Source organism: Coturnix japonica, chromosome 6 (assembly GCF_001577835.2).
Source record: "Coturnix japonica isolate 7356 chromosome 6, Coturnix japonica 2.1, whole genome shotgun sequence".
NCBI lineage: Eukaryota > Metazoa > Chordata > Aves > Galliformes > Phasianidae > Coturnix > Coturnix japonica.
Window position 1 is genome coordinate 18942468 of NC_029521.1, and position 18815 is coordinate 18961282.

The following is an 18815-nucleotide window of genomic DNA, read 5'->3' on the forward strand; positions in this document are numbered from 1 at the left end:
AAATTATCCCCTCTGATACTCTGTTATCATCATGTAAAAGTTCTAGCAGCAATAAAAATGCTAAGGACTCACATACATGATTGTGGAAGATGCTACCATAGAGAACCTGCATGATAATTCCTAAAATATAACATTTTCACTTCAGCCTAAAATACCAAAAGAACTGAATGCGCTTGGGTGACTCTTTAACTGCATTACAGAAATCTCATCTTAGACACAATACCTGCCTACAGTTCTGCATCTTGGAAATGCCTCTTACTTGGTGAAAAAGTGAATTTTTAAGCTTTGCCTTCTTCCCCCTTATTTTTCTTCTGCTTTCATTTTAAGACGTCTCATCATTAATATCTATCCAGCCTACAGGCCCTGTCAGCTGAAAGGTCACCCTTCCACATTTCCACCAGTAGTGACTATCTCAGCCATCCAATTTTCCAACAAATACTTTAACCTTTTTTTTTTTCTTTTCTTTTTTTTCCCCCTCCATTTCACTGCTTACAATCTTATCTTCACCTTCCTACTTAAAATCCTCTGTTTTCCATAACATATATACAAGAACGTAAGCCATAATCACTGGTTTTAGCACTGCTAAAAATTGCAGACAACTGATAAGTGTTTGCTCCTCCTTTACTCAGCAATCCCACTCTTCTTTATATCATCCAGATACTGTCTTTGGAACAGTTAAATCATGAGATGTTGCATTTATAAATATAGCTTTGGGCTCTCAATACTTTGAGGGCATTTGAATTTTAAATAGCATGCTCATCACCAACTTTGAATAAACAGCGAGAGGGATCATTTCACTTTTTTTTACAGAGCAGGAATGCTGGCCAGCATAATACACAGGATTTGTGCATGAGTGAATTTGTGATATTGCTGCCTGGCAGCAGCACACAGAGGATTAAGGGACTGACTGCTATCTACTAAAATGTTGTAAGCCTGCTGTGAATATAAAGGCCATGCTTCAGATATCACTCCTTATTTGTGCATATATCTTCTGCTTGTGCCTTGAAACATACTTATTATTTTCATATGATGTTGGACTTCTAACTAAAAAAAGAGAAAGTAAACCAGATCACTACTCCATTCACAACAATTACAGGCTTGGTGATTTACGTTAAACATTTTTACTTGAAGATTGAGACTAACCCTGTCTCCAAACCACTACAATCTTTCTTATGAATACAAACATGGAATATAAGCAAAAGTTATTGTCTGCGGTCATAAATTAACTGAATGATCTGTTTGTCCTGGTTACATTCAAGTACTGCAAAGAAAATGAAAACAGTCCGGAAAATTAAATACACTGTCACAACTACACTAGCAGTAAACAGAACTTGAGGGAATCAAATACTTTTCATTAATACATCTTTCATTTTTAATTTCACAAGATTGCATTAGGTCAAACGTGTTTCTTTCTCAAGCAGTGAGTGACACATTTTGTTATGAGGCAACAAAATAGTAAGAGTGCAAACTATCCTATCAGTATATATTAAGTCAATTTACATGAGTTTCCTGACATAGTGATGTCATGAAACACTAGCTGCAAATTTATCTCTGCCATTATAGGTGGCTTGCTTAGCTCTGGGAGTCAGACCAAACTCAGAAATGGAGTACGAATGAACTGTTCTATGCAGATTTTCAAAATTAACAGAAGCAAATGACACTTCTCTTTTTTCATTGTAGCACATCAAAATGAAGAAAATTATTAATATCAGTGACATCAGTGATCTACAAATCATACAAGTACCAACAAAGACAAAATGAAGATAACATGCTTTGACTAATTATTAAGATAGAATATATTACTGATTGCCTGAATCATTTTGGAATGTACATACTGAAAATTGGCAAATAATGCTGAAAGCTCTGTTTCAAAGTAAAACTTGTACAGTTTCTATGGATGGAAGGTGCATTTGAATACTTCTACAAAACATCTGCATGTCCATCAAAAAATGATTGCCAGAGTTAATCTTCAGTTATTCTAAAGGGGTAATCATCACTTAAATGACTGAGGCTGACTCTGCAACTATTACTCATGCAAAAGTTCCAGTTAACTTCAGAGACAGCTCACAGAGATGAGGATTAATTGCACAAATACAAGTTTAGGGATTAGGACCAATACCCTTTATCCTGAATGGCTATAAAATGATCACACAGTAAAAGTATTTACGAATGTTCTACATAAATTCTCAGGCTTCAATAAGGACAAAGAAGTAAGAAAGGCAGAGATTCTGAAAATATTTGGAATTATTTTGGTGTTGATTTGACAGTACTTTTGAAATATAACAGCTTCAGCAACAGAAATGTTCACTTTCATTAGGAGATTAATGCCAACTAAATATCTGTAAACTCTTAGGCTATTATGTATATGCAAATACAGATACATCTGTCTCATAAGATTTAAAATAATTTGCAGATTTCTATTGTGTGTGTTTTTTTGGTTTTTTTTTCAGAGGGAAAGGATTCATTTAAGGAGTTTTAATTATTTAATTATTTTTTACCAAGATTCTCCTTCCAAGATGATCCACTCTGCTGCCCTCAAGCCTGGAGTCAGCACCATCAGCAAATGAGAGGTATGAATCTCCTATGGGCATTTAGACCAGTGGCTGCTGAAGTGTTTTACAGTCTTCACCTGTCTTGTCTCTCCAGTCAGCACTGAACCGTGATTGCAGCAGTGCACCACAGGAATCACTGATTGCAGCCTGAATCTAAAGGTCTAACCCATCATTACAGTAATTACACCTTTTTCTTTCTCTCTCATTCCTCAGCAGAAAAGGTTTTTGTTGACTGAAGGCCCTATTCTTTATGCTATCACATCTTGCATTTAAGATTAGCTCCAGACTAGAACATTGAAGGCATATGGAAGAAGAATCAGGTTGCACAAAGAGCACTGAATCTGAATACTACCTAAGGATACTTCTTATAGAGAACACATCTGTGTTCTCTATGTGAGAAAAAAAACACATTTTTACACATCCACTGTCCCAGTACGTATAGAAAGTTGAAAAAGAAAATAGAAGTTATTTTAATAACCATTAGCTAAAACAGAAGGGTAACAAGCTATACCAAAGTTCTAAGGATATGTTCAAATGTGTATTCCTTCAGTAATTTCATAAAATAATTTATGATGCACACACTTCAAATGCTTTGGTTTTTTTTCCTTCAATTCACCTTTTGAGATTTTAATAATAGGAAATCCCAGTCTCTTCAGGCTGCCTCGACATCTACGCAGTATCACAATTCACATATGCCCAGATATACCGTTGACTTCTGCCTCTCAGTAGGAAATCAGTTTGCTATAGTGCACTGCAAGCACTTGGAACGGGAGAGAAAATAAATAAATAAAAAGGTTGGCATTTTGTTTCTTGTTAATCACTTGATTTGTTATATTGCCAATGGGCTTTTTATTTGAATTGAGCACGCCTACGGAATGCAGGATATCCTGCTGACAAAAGTGAGAGTTAGAGCTCTAATATTTGTATACAAGCTCAGTGGGAAAGAAATGTGCATGGAAAGCACAGTGGGGAGAAGCTGGAAGTGAGGACAAAATGAAAGAACAGGTCCAATAAAAAGGACAGATGAAAATGAAGAAAAACAAACTGATAAACATTATTTAAAAATCTGAATTGCTGACAAAGCAAATTACATCTGTTGATATTTATTGAATAGAATCAGAAAAAACAACAACAAAAACCAACAAAACAAAAAAAGCAACAGAATTATTTTAATTGCTCTGAAGGTCAGTTCTGCCAAAAAGGAGAGGTGCCAGTACATAAATGCCAACTCCATATTGCAGAATTTGGTGCAGAATGCCACAGACCATCCCACAGAATCACAGAATGGCTTAGCTTGGAATGGGAACTTAAAGATCAATGAACTCCAAAACCCCTGCCATGGGCAACCCCTGCCAAAGTTGCCAACCCCTACATAAAGGAGATGTCCAGCATCTCAGAACTAAATCTTATCTTTAAGTTTAGTTTGCAATGCTAAGAGCTACACTAAAATGTTAAAGTATAATTGGAAAAAAAACAACAGCAACAAAATAACCCTACAACTACTAACCTAAGAAAAATACTTCCCATGAGAATACTGTTTTATTTTGAGTAACATATTCTATATTTCAGTTTATTTCTGTAAAACTCTGTTTCTCTCTCTTCTCATTGATGAATTAATAGAGAGAAAAGTCTATGTCTTTAGAGCAGGCATAGCTGTCAGTGGACAAGAGCACTGTTATGAACACAGACACTGCTGCAGGAATCTGAACAAACACAGCAGTCCCAGGATTTGTCCCAAGTTGGTTACAGTAAGTCCAGGCTGTCACAGTTCACTGCTGCTGGTCCTTCAGTTATCTGGGTTAGCTCACCTTGTAGAAACACCCCATATAGGCAGAACAGAAGATTAAAGTCATGCCAAGAAGTGCTACACTCATAGCTTTGGATGACAGCCTCAAGGAGAAGTACTTGGATTTCAAAATTTCTCAGACTTGCTCAATTTAAAGAAGTTATACCTACATAAAACCTAAGGGAAGTTCTTCTGGAAAAAGTGAGATTCAAATTCGGTGCTTAGCATGACTTAGCAAGTCATGAAGGTTTCAGCCAGCACTCATCAGGTGGGTGACAAGTTCAGCCACGTAACCTACCCGTTTCTACATGACTTTACCCCAGATTCATAAGCCCTTGTGAAAATAAATTATCAGTTTGGCACTTGGTCTAGGGACTGATGTGTGTTGCATCCATTACAAGCATTTCAAATGAGAGAGCAGTGGAAAAACACTGTTACTTGCTGATGACAGCAGTGATTTACTTCCTAGGTAGAAATACAGAGGTAGCAGGTTTCACTTAATAGCATATAATAAAAGTGCCAAATGTAACATTAATTTGTAAAATGGCAACAGCTACTTGAAAAATTTCCACAAGGAAATTCAAGATTACAGTCCAGTTAATCAACTAATCAAAAATATTATCTGTGTGTATGCAAAATGAAGCCCATGTCTTGTGTTGGCATATCTGGCAGAAGTTTAAAAGAATGGCTAAGTTTTTCCTCATCATTAAAATCTTCCTTGTCAAATATGCCTGCTGCCATTTTTTAGTTCCTTATTTTTAATTCATCCTAGAAGCCTTCTACTTTGCATGCTGGGGAGAAAATGAAACATTTGAATGTCTGCCACAACCTAAAACTTGAAGACTGGAACATGTTGGTAACTATGGCATTGAAAGATTCATCAACACAAATTCCTCCACTGGCAAGAGTCAGAAGCCATTGCTAGAAAGCTAATTTTGATTACTCAAATTGTTCTCATGGCAAGCAAGCTGGCAGCTACGTACATTCACTGCACCTTGCAGTTAGTAAAAATGGCTGAGTGTGGGTAGCGATTATGCACTTAGCTTTACACAATACATTGATTACCTTTATGTGTCCAGGAACTGCAGTGTTAGCACTTATCTTTTCAAACCTTAAGAACCACTCACTACTTTCTCTCTATTTTCTTATCATTACTTAGACCAAGGAAGCAGCAGAAATGTCCCAAGAGCAGCAGTGATTGTCCCTAATTATACACAGTCCATCAGTCAGCATGAGTACACCTCTATCTTTCAAGACTGCTGGACAACAGTGATAGGTAAAAATTACACAAAATGCAGAACAAAACAGTTGAGTTGAAGAAAGGACTTGCCACATTCATTTTATGAAGGCTTTCATTTCTGAACTCTTCTGAACACAGATTACAGTGCCAGTAATGGCAGCTCTCTTTGGGCATCTTTATACGTTTTAGAGAAGTGACATATATGGAAAGAGCCATAAAAACATGAAATATCACCAGAATACATTCTTCTTAATTATAACAGCAGACGTTTTTTTTATATGGAACTTTTTTATGAAAAGAAATAAGATTAATTATAACAAACCGTAATCAGGACTCTTAAATGGACAACGGACAGAGACTAGTATCTTTTTATCTAGAAATTACTATGGTAGAATTAAACCCTATATTTTAACCTATATGTTGCCTTATTAAGATTCAGTAAGATATATTCTAACTCCAAGGCCAGTTGTCTTACCATTATTTTGTTCAAGTGCAACTATGTTGACTGACGGCCAGTCACGTCTCTGGGGGTGTGAGTTTAGAAGACTGAAAAAGGTTTATTTCACTAATATTCTCCTCAATACCTTTTACTTACATTTAACATTCAGTTTTTGGCTTGCTTTTTGGAACAAGTCAGAAAAAAAAAGAAAAAAAATGTAGAAAAGCAGATACAACTGTACATCAATAAACACTGATATAATTTATGAGTAAGCTAGGGAAAGAAACAAATTATATACATTTCCAGCATCTATATCAGCAGGATTTCTGTGGTGAAGGATTCTACTGAACTACATTTTTATGCGTGAGTAGTGATGCAAAAAGAAAAAAAAAAAATCACATAGTAGTAAAATCTCATCCTTCAAATTTGTTAATTACTGTTGCCATGCTTCTATTATTTATATTTTGTATTTTTAAATACTATTCACCTTGTACACACATCTTTGCAGCAGTGTTCTAAGTTATCACCAAATTATGTAATAATGTCTAATATTAAATTCAAAGTACTCTATTCTTTCCCCCAGTTTGAGAATGATCACATTTAGATGAGAAAACTACAATTTGGAGCCAAGAGGTTAGAGCTTTTTCGGTTTCATGCTACCTAATGGTTACCCATTGAAAACTTTGATACATAAAATGGTTTACTTACCTCAGATAGAACATTAATCTACCACATCAGCCTTTGAAAGATCCAAAATTTATGATAATGTTATTTATAGACAGATTATTACTATCCATATTTTCTTACTAAAAAAATCCTAACACTGCAAAATAGAATTGTAAGAGGATTTAACTATAATTGCAGCATTATCTATATCTTGCAAAACCTAATCCTGTGAAAAGTTAATAATGTGCGTATTCCTATTTAAATACCATTAAACCTGTTCGTATGATTAGGCACTCCCTGCAGAATTGGAGCTGAGGTCCTGATCCTGCATAATCTTGAAAAGAATGATGCTTTGCATGTATGCAGCAAGCTATCTGTAGGCTGTCAAGAAACTACAGCGTTGGGTTCTAAATGTCGATAATTAATCCATCATTCTTTGTACTTGAGATTTTGAGTTTAGTCAGTTACTGTATACTGAATAAAATCCACAGTTCAATGTTTACATTGTGTTAATGTAGCAAGAAGGGCATGTAAATGAAGAAATGGTTGAAACATTCTCAAGCCTATCCTTAACTTTAAGTAAATAACAAATGATGCCTAAAAGCGGTTTGTGTACACTGAGAGGAACAAATGAAGAAACACACCTTGTTAACTAACACTCAGCCAGTATTTGGCTATTCAGTATAATCCATGTGAGAAAGTAGACTCCCAAAAACAATCTACATACAGATACATATGATTATGTTAAGACTCCTGAGGCAATATAGATAATATATTTTTGCCACCATGTGAAAAAGTAATTTCAAATCTCATTTTTCTCTCAGCATCCCTGGCTGCTCCTAAAAGCTAATGCAGAATGAGGCTTAAATGCATTCTCTTGATTTCAGGCTTAAATTCAAATGCTGAAAGAGTAACCAGTCAAAAATAAAATTTCCCAATTTCTATTTTTGACATTTGAAAAGCACATTTCTTTCAGAATTCTTCCCATTACATGGAGGAAGCCGACTTTGTTAGGAATGAAGGGAAAATGATGCGCAAGCACATCAGGTAAAATTCTAAGGACATTTCAACATTCATAGCCTATAAAACATTGGTATTCAACTGTTTCTCACCACTGCTGAGAAAGCAGTTAAAGCCACACTGTATTTTACGGGGGGGGGGGGGGGGAAGTGGTTATACAATATGCATCTAAAGGAAAATGTTTCTTTTCCCCCCAGTGGTATGTCTCATTCCAATTTATAGGAGGGAGGCGAGGTTCTTTTTCTTTGATATGTTATACCCGGCAGCACTCCCTGAGATGGCCATCTTCCTGGAGATAAGCCTACACAAAAGACCACTTAACGGCCATTCATCTGCATTATCTCTCACTCATTGCCCCCTGGCCTAGTCCATCTGTGTCCCTCAGTCAAAGGATCTCTCAACCCTTGCCTAGGACTTGCTTGGACTTGTACATCCTCAGCAAACTTTGAGAGTATTTAAAAACTATAAATGTGAACTTTTTTCCTCCACTTTCTGCCAGTTTCAAAGTGAACAGGCACAGGGCATCCAAGCAGAAAGTACTTATATTTTAACCTGGCTCTGCTTCTTCAGAGGATGAATTCTCTGTGAATTGAGGAAAGCTAAAAAACATAACAGTGCTGTTTAAGTACAAACAATGCCCTAACAACTGTATCCTCCCCCCACTCAATATACTTGACATCTTATTTATCTTTCCCAGGAAACACTTCTTGAATTGAGAAACAGAACACAAGCAAAATGAGTGCATCCCTTTGAGTTGTACCCCTCCCTTAGAAGTATCACTCATAATTAGGGAGTCTACTATGCCAAAACAAAATAAATAAATAAGTAAATTCAATCCTATTTTATGACTCACGATAACTGAGATAACATTTTAAGCTAAGGTATTTTACAGAATTCAGAGACTGCGTAGTAATTCAAACTTTTGGAAATTCACAACTTGCAGCTATCTTCCACTCTGTCTCACCTCTATTCTCAGTACTATAGATTTTCATCCTTTTCTTTGTTAACACTTTTCTCAGCAGACAGAGCCCTTAGGCACACTACAATCTGAATCATAAAGATCTCAAATAGATAAAACAATTCTGAATTTGGAGTATTCATTCCCTGTTAACCATAGTGAAAGCCTACTTAAGTATCAAAGATCTAAGTTTAGTGCATAGAGTTATGATTCTATTCATTGCTACCAAAGGTAGCATGCACATTTTTTTCATAATGCATGCTTTCAAAGCAGCACTCTGTAGCGATTCCTCTAAGTTGGGTGAAATACTCTACATTTGAATTTCATGAACATGGAGCACCCTGAGAACTATCAGAATTCAAAAACAGTTTCAAGATACCCATGGCATCTGAAAAAAAAAAGGCTCCTGAACCCAGGGATGCCAACCTACCCCTGGGAAAGAAGATGAGAATTAAGACAGATGCTGTCTCATCCATGTTAATAAAAGAAAGGAAAATGATTCAGTTGAAATGTTAGCCCTTACTCTGTGCTGTACATGTACCATTTCCATCATATTTTCCCCTGGGAGTGTATCTCAAAAATGAATGTATGTAGCATCTGAGATTATATTTGTTTCCTTTTTACTAACGCACGCAATGTAGGCTAATAAATCACGCAGTATCTTAGACCTTCTTTTAAGTTTTGTCCTACAATCTATTGCTGAAGCAATTCAATTCGCCTGAAAATGCTTTGATGTAGTGATGTGGATGCATCAAATCATCTAGTCAAGTAGAGCAACAAAACTTTTGAAAAAATCTAGACAACTCTACACTTAAACTTCCTGAAAACTAACTAGATACTGCATTTAGTAAATAATATCCTGGCCTGCATCAAAAGAACACACAGCAGATCAAGGAAGGTAATTCTCTCCAGTACCAAGCAGCAGCCTAGTGATGGGAATGATGGGAAGAAACTTAATTACAGAATGCAGAAATAGGTAATGCTTTTAAACTAAGTAAGTTATTTAGTAAAATTAAACTAAATAAGCTCAATAGTAACAATGTAACTCTGAGACAGAAAATAAAGTCTAGTGTTTCACTCATCTGGGTAAACAGTTAAACTCTCCTTAAAAGCTGTCTTTTTAATTCCAATCAAACTCTGATGGTGTTGAACAAAAGAAAAAAAATCAAAGAATACTCTCAGATCTCAGGTGTAATTTAGATCGCTGCATTCAGGTATTCATGAAAATGTAATTTTTCTGCTGTAAATTGACTAAGTTTTATTTGGAGTCTTGGAGAAACAGTAACAAGGCACTACATGAAGCCAATTTCACAATCATTTTTCAGTACAATATTCTGTCCATACTTTTATGAACTCACTACAGTCGTTCACATTTAAGTAAAAGACTAAAAACCTATCTTTTACCATCAAACAACTTTTCATCTTTATTTCCAACCCTGTCAAAAATTGCTTTATGACATACTTCTGAGAGTTTGAGATTTTTGTTAAAGGAGATTTAAGTAGTTCTTACACACTAAACCAAATATGGAAGTAGATTCTTGTAAATTCCAACCTGTGCCATTACTTAGATTAACTTTTATAAAAATTCCAAAAGCACTTTTCTATCTGCTGAATGGGTGTCTTCTTTGGCTACCTTCAGTTATCAGATGTATGAGGAGGATTTGCCAGGAAGAAATTTGAAAGATGATTTCATTTCTCATAAAAATGCAAAATAGATGTAAAAAGCTCATGGCAAACTATCCCCTGTAGCTAGTCAGAAATTTTTACTGTCTAGTTGCTCCTTCATTCCCTGTCAAATAATTTTGACTTTTTGGTTCATTCTCCCCTGTGAAGATTTTCTTTTTTTTTTTTTTTTCCTTTCAATTTTTTTTCTCATCTTATGACGATGATATCTCATGAGCTCTTCTAGCATACAGAAGGAAGATCAGTAAATCTAAGTATAAACTTTTGGCAGTATGGAAGAAGTTCACAGGCACTTTTCAATCTATAAACCACTTCTTAATATATTCTTTAAGATATGCTTCCTCTGATTAGCTGTATGCCTATTTCAACACATATTACTCAGTAAACATTCCCAATAGTTGCTATTATTTTAGTCCCAGAGAGGATTTTGTTACACCTAAATTCAAATTAATCTACTGACTATGAAATTGCTTACTGTTGTGGGCACCATGAGCTGATCAACAGACAGTATGAGCACCATGAAGCACCTGGCAGGCACTACAGAGCTGGTGGAACACTCAGCACATATAATCAACAGGAAGCTCTCTGAGGATATTAAAAGTGGTGTCAAGTTATTGGCAGTCACTACAAATCCTGTCAAGTGTTCTGGACATAATAAATAGGGGTAAAAGCTAGATGAGTATTATAAATTCTGTATCAGAAGTGTGCTAGGGAGTCCTATTAAGAATTAAAGTATGACATTCTGAGAAACTGCTGTTTCATTTCATCTGTAAAATTTGCAGGCTCATATTCATTGGCAACCTGGAAATAACAATTAGCAGCCCTTAATTGGTTCTTCTGATCATTCCAGTGTTTTCAGGAGCAGCACTTTTCCTGCTGGGAAATGGAGCTCTATGAAGATGCCCATGCTGGGTCTCTATAAAGTGGTAACTTGACACTTGGAAGGAAATGCAGACTTTCAAATGATCACTAATGCAGGCTACTGGAAACTTCTCACCCTTTCACTCACAAGAGCGTATTCCTTATTTTTTCTAGCTGGGTATCTGTGCTTCCTTAACAATTCAGCCACTAAATGATCCCTGGTTCACAGCTTTTTACATCTGTCATAACTTGTAAACGTTCTTATTGGCCATTGTTAAAACTACATTTTTTGTTATAACTCCAGTTGACCCTGATCTCCATTCTGCTGGAAAAGTGTTAGTAACACACATCATTCCCTTGGTGGCTATGGGAAAAGAAGTGTGACTTTTCTTTCATTTCCATAAAGCATTAGCAAAGTCACCACCCCAGCAACTTTCTGCCATTCAAGAAAGTCAAAGATCCAAAGATTCTGTAATTAGTGAAGTATGCAGCAAATAATATTTCTGATTATGGAACCCACCAGCACAGTCACAGGCAGGGATATTTTCTACGCAGTGAAACTTCTACATTCATAATGTTTCTCTATCCTATGCTATACAGTGCTCAGCTAGAGATTAATTTTCTTTACTCATCTGTATTTTTTTCTTCCTCACACCATATACATGATGTTTGCTACAGTGGAAAATCTCAGAAAGCAATTCACTTACAGATCTGTATTTAAAGAATCTGCCTTACTAATGCTCACTCTAAAAATCCTGTTCATCCACAGAAAGTGGTGCTGAAGTGTATAGAACTGGTTTAAAAAATGAAAAATAGAAGAACAAAATATGACATTTCTGAGATACAACTTAAAAGCAACAACAGAGATACGACTTAAAAGCAACATTCTCTAAATCCCTCAAGTAAACCTGTTTGTACGCAATACGCAGAACAAGGTTACCATTGGATTAATACCATGTATTAATGTATCAAGTCATGAATATATGCTACCTAATATATAGACAGGACAGCAGTGTTCTCTCAATATATGTACAGCTTTAGATGACATAAGCAATTTGTATTTCCATTTTATTTTCATCTTAGTTGTATTAAACCTAAATTTCTCATTGCTGTAAGAAAGCCAGAGTTACTAATACTGATTTGGGGGATACTAATACTTTTAAAAAAATATTATTCTCTCAAATCCACTCCAATTGGTGACATTAAACACCAGCACAACTCACCACATATCAGTTGGTTTTCCTTCAGGTTACGAAATGACTGTCCTTGTAAAGCACTGGGGTAAGCACAAACCGTTTCCTCTGCAATTCGGACTGAAGCATTTCTAGCCCATTGTAAGACCCATTTCAGATTACAGTCACAAATAAGTGAATCAGTGTTGAAATGCCTAGCAGAACAAAGGAAGAGCACAGTTAGTATACATGCAATTCTCATAAACAAACTCTTTCCAATGTCTTTTAAATAAAGATTAATGAATTCTAAAGACAATCCTACATAGACATGTAAGTAATTATACAGATACCCTGAGACAAATAATGCACACCATCCCACTCTTTCAAAACATGCCAAAATTTTTTTTATTTGGGAACATTATTTCTGACTACTGACTTATACGTGAGTAGGTGGTATATAAAAAGCCACACTGTAGCATACATTTACTTACTAAAACTCCCTTATGTAGAAAATTAATTATGGGAACACCCAAAATACACTTTTAAATCTGAGAGAGGTGCATTTAATATAAACAGCCAAGAACTGTCATTATTGTTCCAGACATAGTTTTTATCATGAGTGCTTTTGTGTATTCATAGTTATCACATGATGTAATGTATACAAACATGGAAAGTTGTGTAAAATCATCAGGTAGAAAAGAATAAATACGGATGCCATTCAGGATTGCCAGAGTTGGTTTGTTACTACCTGCATCAAGTTCTCAGCACAGACACTGGTAACAAAACACTGTATATTTTATGTTTCTAATGCATTGATAGAAATAATTCTCTTTGAATTCAGCTGCACTGTGATCACTGTGGTGTTCTTCTTAACTCTTTCAGAAGGTAACGAATCATACTTACAGAGCTTTCAGAGCGAGCAGCTCAGAAAAGAGTCCATTCATGAGACTTGAAAAAATATTCCCTGACAAATTCCTAGAGGGAAAAAAAAAAGTTAATTACTGATATAGCAAATACGTGAAAACAAAGTTGTTATAGAGCTTTTTTTTTTTTCCTTCTAAGTGCTAATTAAAAAAAATGTCTTTGTTGTGGTCAGGAAATGACATGTTTAAATTTCTATATTGTCTTTTTGTAAATGACAACAATATTCAAATCAAACCATGCACTTTTGCTTATTTTATTGTCACAGCAGGTACACATACAATTCATTCCATCTAAGAAACAGAAGGATCTGTACATATTTATCAGAAGTAATATATTCTAGAATTTCAATGTAAATATTCACACAGTGAATTGTCACCAAGACCTATATTTTAATTTTACGGCCCATGTAGAATGGTACTTCAAAGGTAAACAAATAAAAGCATCAGTTTCATAATGCTTAGATGAATTCAAGCATTTAAATAGCAGCGAGTTTCAAAGTAAACATTTTTATTACAAAAGACTTTAAATAAACTGATCTTCCTATCCTTACATTCTTAAGGCCATTTCCATTTTAACTACAGTTTTACTGTATTTTTGGTCCCAAAGTCTGAATGGATTAAGCTGAATACATTCATACAGACGCAATTTAATATTTTCTCATTCAATATTACTATTGAATCAGCGTCTTAGGAGTACAAAAGGTAAATGCTTAATATCAAATAATGCTGTTTTTTTAAGAACCTGTAAAATAAAATTAAAATTAGTTGTAGAGCCTTCTGGAAACAATTAATCTTATTTTTGTACTCTTGGCAATTCTTGGAACAAATGTAGTTTTTCAGCAATCAAAACAAAAGCTTTGAACAATTCAAAATTCCATGGTAGCTTCAAGCAAAACTCTACTAATAGAGAAAAATAACTGGCTCAGCAAAGTTAAGTGAAATTATTTCTCATTATACTGAGTGACAGTAAGATATGTTGATATAATTGAGGTCATTGCAAGCATTTTGTTTAACAGTGCACCCTTAATACAATTGAAGCACTAAGCTCTTGGAAATGGAAGGGCTTTCAAATTTGCCTTGAAGTATAGGTATATATAAGGTAGCCTCTCTACTTAAAATTAAATGGACCTACTCATGCTTATTGGACATAAGCCCTGGCTAAGCATATGCTGAAGCAGTTCAATGAACCGAGACCTTAAAAGGACCAAATGAGAAAGCGATAACCATGACATACCGCAGTAAACCAAAAGTAGCCTCAGCAGTAGGAAAGCAGATACAATAGTGCCCCATTACTGACAAGGCAATCAGGCTGAAAATCAGGCTGAGAATCAGACAGCAAAAGCAGTCTGCCTAGCCATGTATGGAGGCCAGCAGAAATACAGAGGTTTCTTTCCTCTTCCTCATCCCCACTGCAGTATGGTAGCATTTCCATTCTGATGCAAATTCCATTATTCTCTTGGTCAGTCTTCATGCAGTAAAATAAACAGAACATCAACAATGACGTTTTCTAATTCTGTTTGGACCAAAGGAAGGCTTCATTTCTGGCCAGTATTTTAGAAAGCAAGGAAAAAACTAAATCATTTCCATGGCCCATGCAGCAACATTCAACAAACAGACTGTTGCTATTCACCTGCTGAAGATGCCCATCCTATGTCTGATAAATCTACATGCTTTCCATAGGTCCTACCAAGCATACGTATTCTTTCATATTCAGTCAGTGGCCTGGCTCAAAATTTCCACATTACCACTGCTAATTAGCAAACCTGTATCATCTTTACAGTGCTGTATAGATCACGAATTTCTACAAGAAACAATAATATTCAAAAAGACTGGATCTCCCCAACACTGGGAACAGCTGCTTTGCTAACAAAGCATTCTGGAGCATTATTAAATCACCCAATAACGTCTGAGCAAGATGTCTGCAGCATGCTGCAGATGCCTGGTTCTGCTGGCTCACATGACATTTATATTCCATATTAAAATATTTCTATTTCCTCAGTGTTGTGAAATTCCACCATTCCAGATGGTGACTTAAAATGAAATTTGTTCTTAAAACAACTTCATCATCTAGTTTCCAAACATCTCAAAGATAACAATTTAATGCACTCCAAAGCTGATAACACTTACTATGCCATTAACTTACTCCATTAACAAAAAGTGTGATCTCTGTTATACCAGAGGTAAACCATTTTAGTTTTATGTGCAAGGCCCTGCACTTATTTTTAATATACCAAATACTCTATGCTTTTACAGAAATTAATAAAACACTTCTGCCAGAAGCTTTAATATAAATAACAAATGCCCTAAAACAGCCAAATGCATCTCAAAGGACTGATTTGAGACAAAGTACAGGCAGAAACAAAGTATATGAACATGAAGTATGTGCCACAATTATAAGCAGTATTAGAAAGCAGAGGCTGAATTGAAAAGGCAGTAGATTCTTCTTTTGTGTAAAAAAGACTTGATAGAAGAGGTAAAAACCTACTGCACAAATAAAGAGAGGGCAGGCTCTGGCACATACTTTCTCAGTATGAGGTCTACATGATTCACTGTGTTATACTGGTTCTGTACTTTATCTCTGGCACCATACAAAGGGAGTAGTTTTTTCAATGACAGCAACAAAGTCACACAAGAATTTATAGTATAATATTACCATAAAGCTAGTTGTTGATAATGATTCAGAGACAGGACAACAAATAAATCAGATGCATTTAATCAAACAGTTGGAAGTAAAGAGGAAGGTCTGTCTGGAACTTCTTAAAGGAAGATCCAGCATTAGCTGCTTATTGAAACTGGTTTTAATGCAGCAACATTGCTGAAGAACTAACTTACTGGGGAATATTAATATGAAATCCTGTCTATCAATTCAGTGGCACCACCCCAGTATTCCACAGCTCTTGATATTTAAATTAAGTATAAACAGAATTAGTATGGATGGCCACTCCATCACCTACCAAAAGTATATTTACGTACATCATTCTGGAACAAAGCATTGAAACATGGCTACTGAGGGGCTGAAGGAGATCTAGTAGATTCGCTGCATTTGATTATGTCACTCTTAGTTAGAATATGTGCACCCCAGCACAGCATAAACACAGCCAAAGGATGATATATAAGTCAAAAAAGTTAAGCTAATATCTTAGAAGACATAATAAATCTTCTCTTATGCTGTCTGACGCACTGTCAGATACATCTGTCAAACAATGTGAAAGCATTTTGAAATCATTTTTCAAGTACAAATCATCAATTCCAAGAAGGTGTAAAAATTAGATCAGCCTCAAGGAACATAATCACAATTCACTGGCTGCAGTGATTTGTAGAGCTGTGTGAAATTTTAGATTTCATTAGAAATTTGAAATTCAATTCCAATTCACTAAAATATACATCCTAACCATGGTCTGAGTAAGAGACTTGTTTCCTACATGCATGATTAAGAGGCCTATAAGTTCTATTTGGATTTTGCATGTGCTTGTGTTTTCAAAGCAATTTTTGATGATGCTACTAATTATTATTTTTTAGATGTACATTTAAGAAGCCTTTAGGTTGCCCTGTTCAGAAGTCTGAATGAAACCATCAAGCCCTTTGAAGAGTCTTTGCATAATTCCTAAAAGCTAGACAAGTTTCATCCATCATTTTAGAGAAATATGTTTACATACTAACCTAAATCCTACTGAATTTAGATATATTCATTGCATCATTTGATGAAGTTACATCAGTTTAGTCCTACAGTTAATTTTTTACTTCTTTTTCCCAACATTTTCATTTTACAAAGCCAACAACAAGCAAAGTACTGTATTATTTTGTTTCACCCGGTATTTGTGCTCATAAACAGGGCCAGGAAAGCTCATCTCTTTAATTCACAGTAGGTGTATAAGGATTTATGTCCTTTGCTCTTTCCAGTGGACTCATGGCTCTCCCTACTGGTTTTGATAACAGCCTGCAAAGATCCTTCTGTATTTCATCTCTGCTAAGGTAACACAGGAGAACTCTAATTACTGTAATCAAAAATTACATAAATCATTATTTCTCTCTTATAGTCTTACCATCTTATAATGCTCCTTTGATATTCTCACCCATAATCAGTGGTTATTATATCAGTTTATTGTTTAACAATTTGTCATCTTTTCTTTAGTACAATTCTATACATTTATGTTACATACATGTAAATGCCACTTCACATTGTTTTCGGAGAGTATACTCCTGAAATGACCAGTAAACATGATTCAGAGTTATAGCTAGCAACACAAAGGAGAGTTATTGTAATTTACACATTGAAGTAGTTTAATTCTGGAAGATTTTATGTAAAAGAGTCCAAGGGGAAAAAAAGCTAGAAAGTATTAGGCCCAAGGCAGCAGGCTGGATTAGCCTGTAGTCAGCAAAGCAAACAAACAAACAAACCAAAACAACACTAGTCCTTACATTCAAGGCAAATTGAGATTACAAACTCAAATTATTTTAATTATGTCATCAATCAGATTTCTGAGGTAGAGGAGCAAGTAATGTGATGAATGGTGGGGACCTGTTCCTCTTGACTTGGTAGTGGCACAACATCATCACCAACTCAACAAGAGTAATGCTGCTTTTGACTCTGGTTTGTTAAAGACGACATTTTGTATAGAAGATAAAGTCATAGATACAGCAATCATGAACTGATTTACTTGTGGTAAAAAAGAAATTTTGTCCAATCTATGATTAGGCCTCTGGTTTCCAGAGGACAGACTTCAGAAGTAATAATAATTGAAAAACAATAAAGTAACTGGAGAGGAATTTTTGAAGTACATGAATTGGCATGTAGGATGACCTCAATAATATAATCAAGTGAACCAATAACTAAACACTGAGAAATAATTTTTTTAAAAAGATCAGAGATATAGAGAGCCAACAATAAACAGAAAATGCCAGTAAAAAGCCAGAAAGCATAGAGAGATTGCAAGAATTACTAAAAAATCTAATAAAAGAAGGTGGTTTTCTACACTAAACACATATTAGCACAAGTGAGAAATTGCAGACATTATATATAGCCCAAATATATCCAATTGCTACTATTTCTGTCTTTTCAGTGATATTGGTCAACTGGTATACGTGTATTTTGTGGGAAATGCATCATTAGATTCCAGAAATTATCTTTTCTAAGATCACCTACAGAATGACCAGTAAGCTGTAGAACTAGTTAAAATCCAAAAATACCTGGGCAGATAGATAGAGGCCTTTGATACTAGTCCTACTCACATGAAAAAATCTAGTTTAAATTTTACATTTTCTCCTTCTGATATAATATAATGCCAGATATATAATAAAGTCAATCAATAATTATCCTTTTCTAGAAAACAACTGATTTTCTTTATACGTCTTCAGTAAAAGCATATTGGGTTTTTCTTTTATCTTTTACAATTTGCCAGTATTTTTTCTATCTTTGTTTCTTTCAGAACTCAATCAGTAACTGCTTCAAGTACAAGTGAAGTCAAACTAACAGGTCTACCAGAATCATTCTTTTACGTACTGACACAAGAGACAA

At 35.1% G+C, this 18815-nt stretch overlaps 1 protein-coding gene across 2 annotated transcripts in view; it reads right to left on the reverse strand.

The window, feature by feature from the left end:
- Positions 1-18815, reverse strand: part of ADGRA1 (adhesion G protein-coupled receptor A1) — a 241001-nt gene that overhangs the window by 126192 nt on the left and 95994 nt on the right. For both annotated transcript variants that reach the window (XM_015867228.2, XM_015867230.2), the window contains exons 5-6: positions 13281-13352; positions 12429-12592 (exon numbers count right to left, since the gene is read on the reverse strand). In XM_015867228.2, the coding sequence (XP_015722714.1) occupies positions 12429-12592; positions 13281-13352 (236 nt within the window). The remainder of the gene's footprint in view (positions 1-12428; positions 12593-13280; positions 13353-18815) is intronic.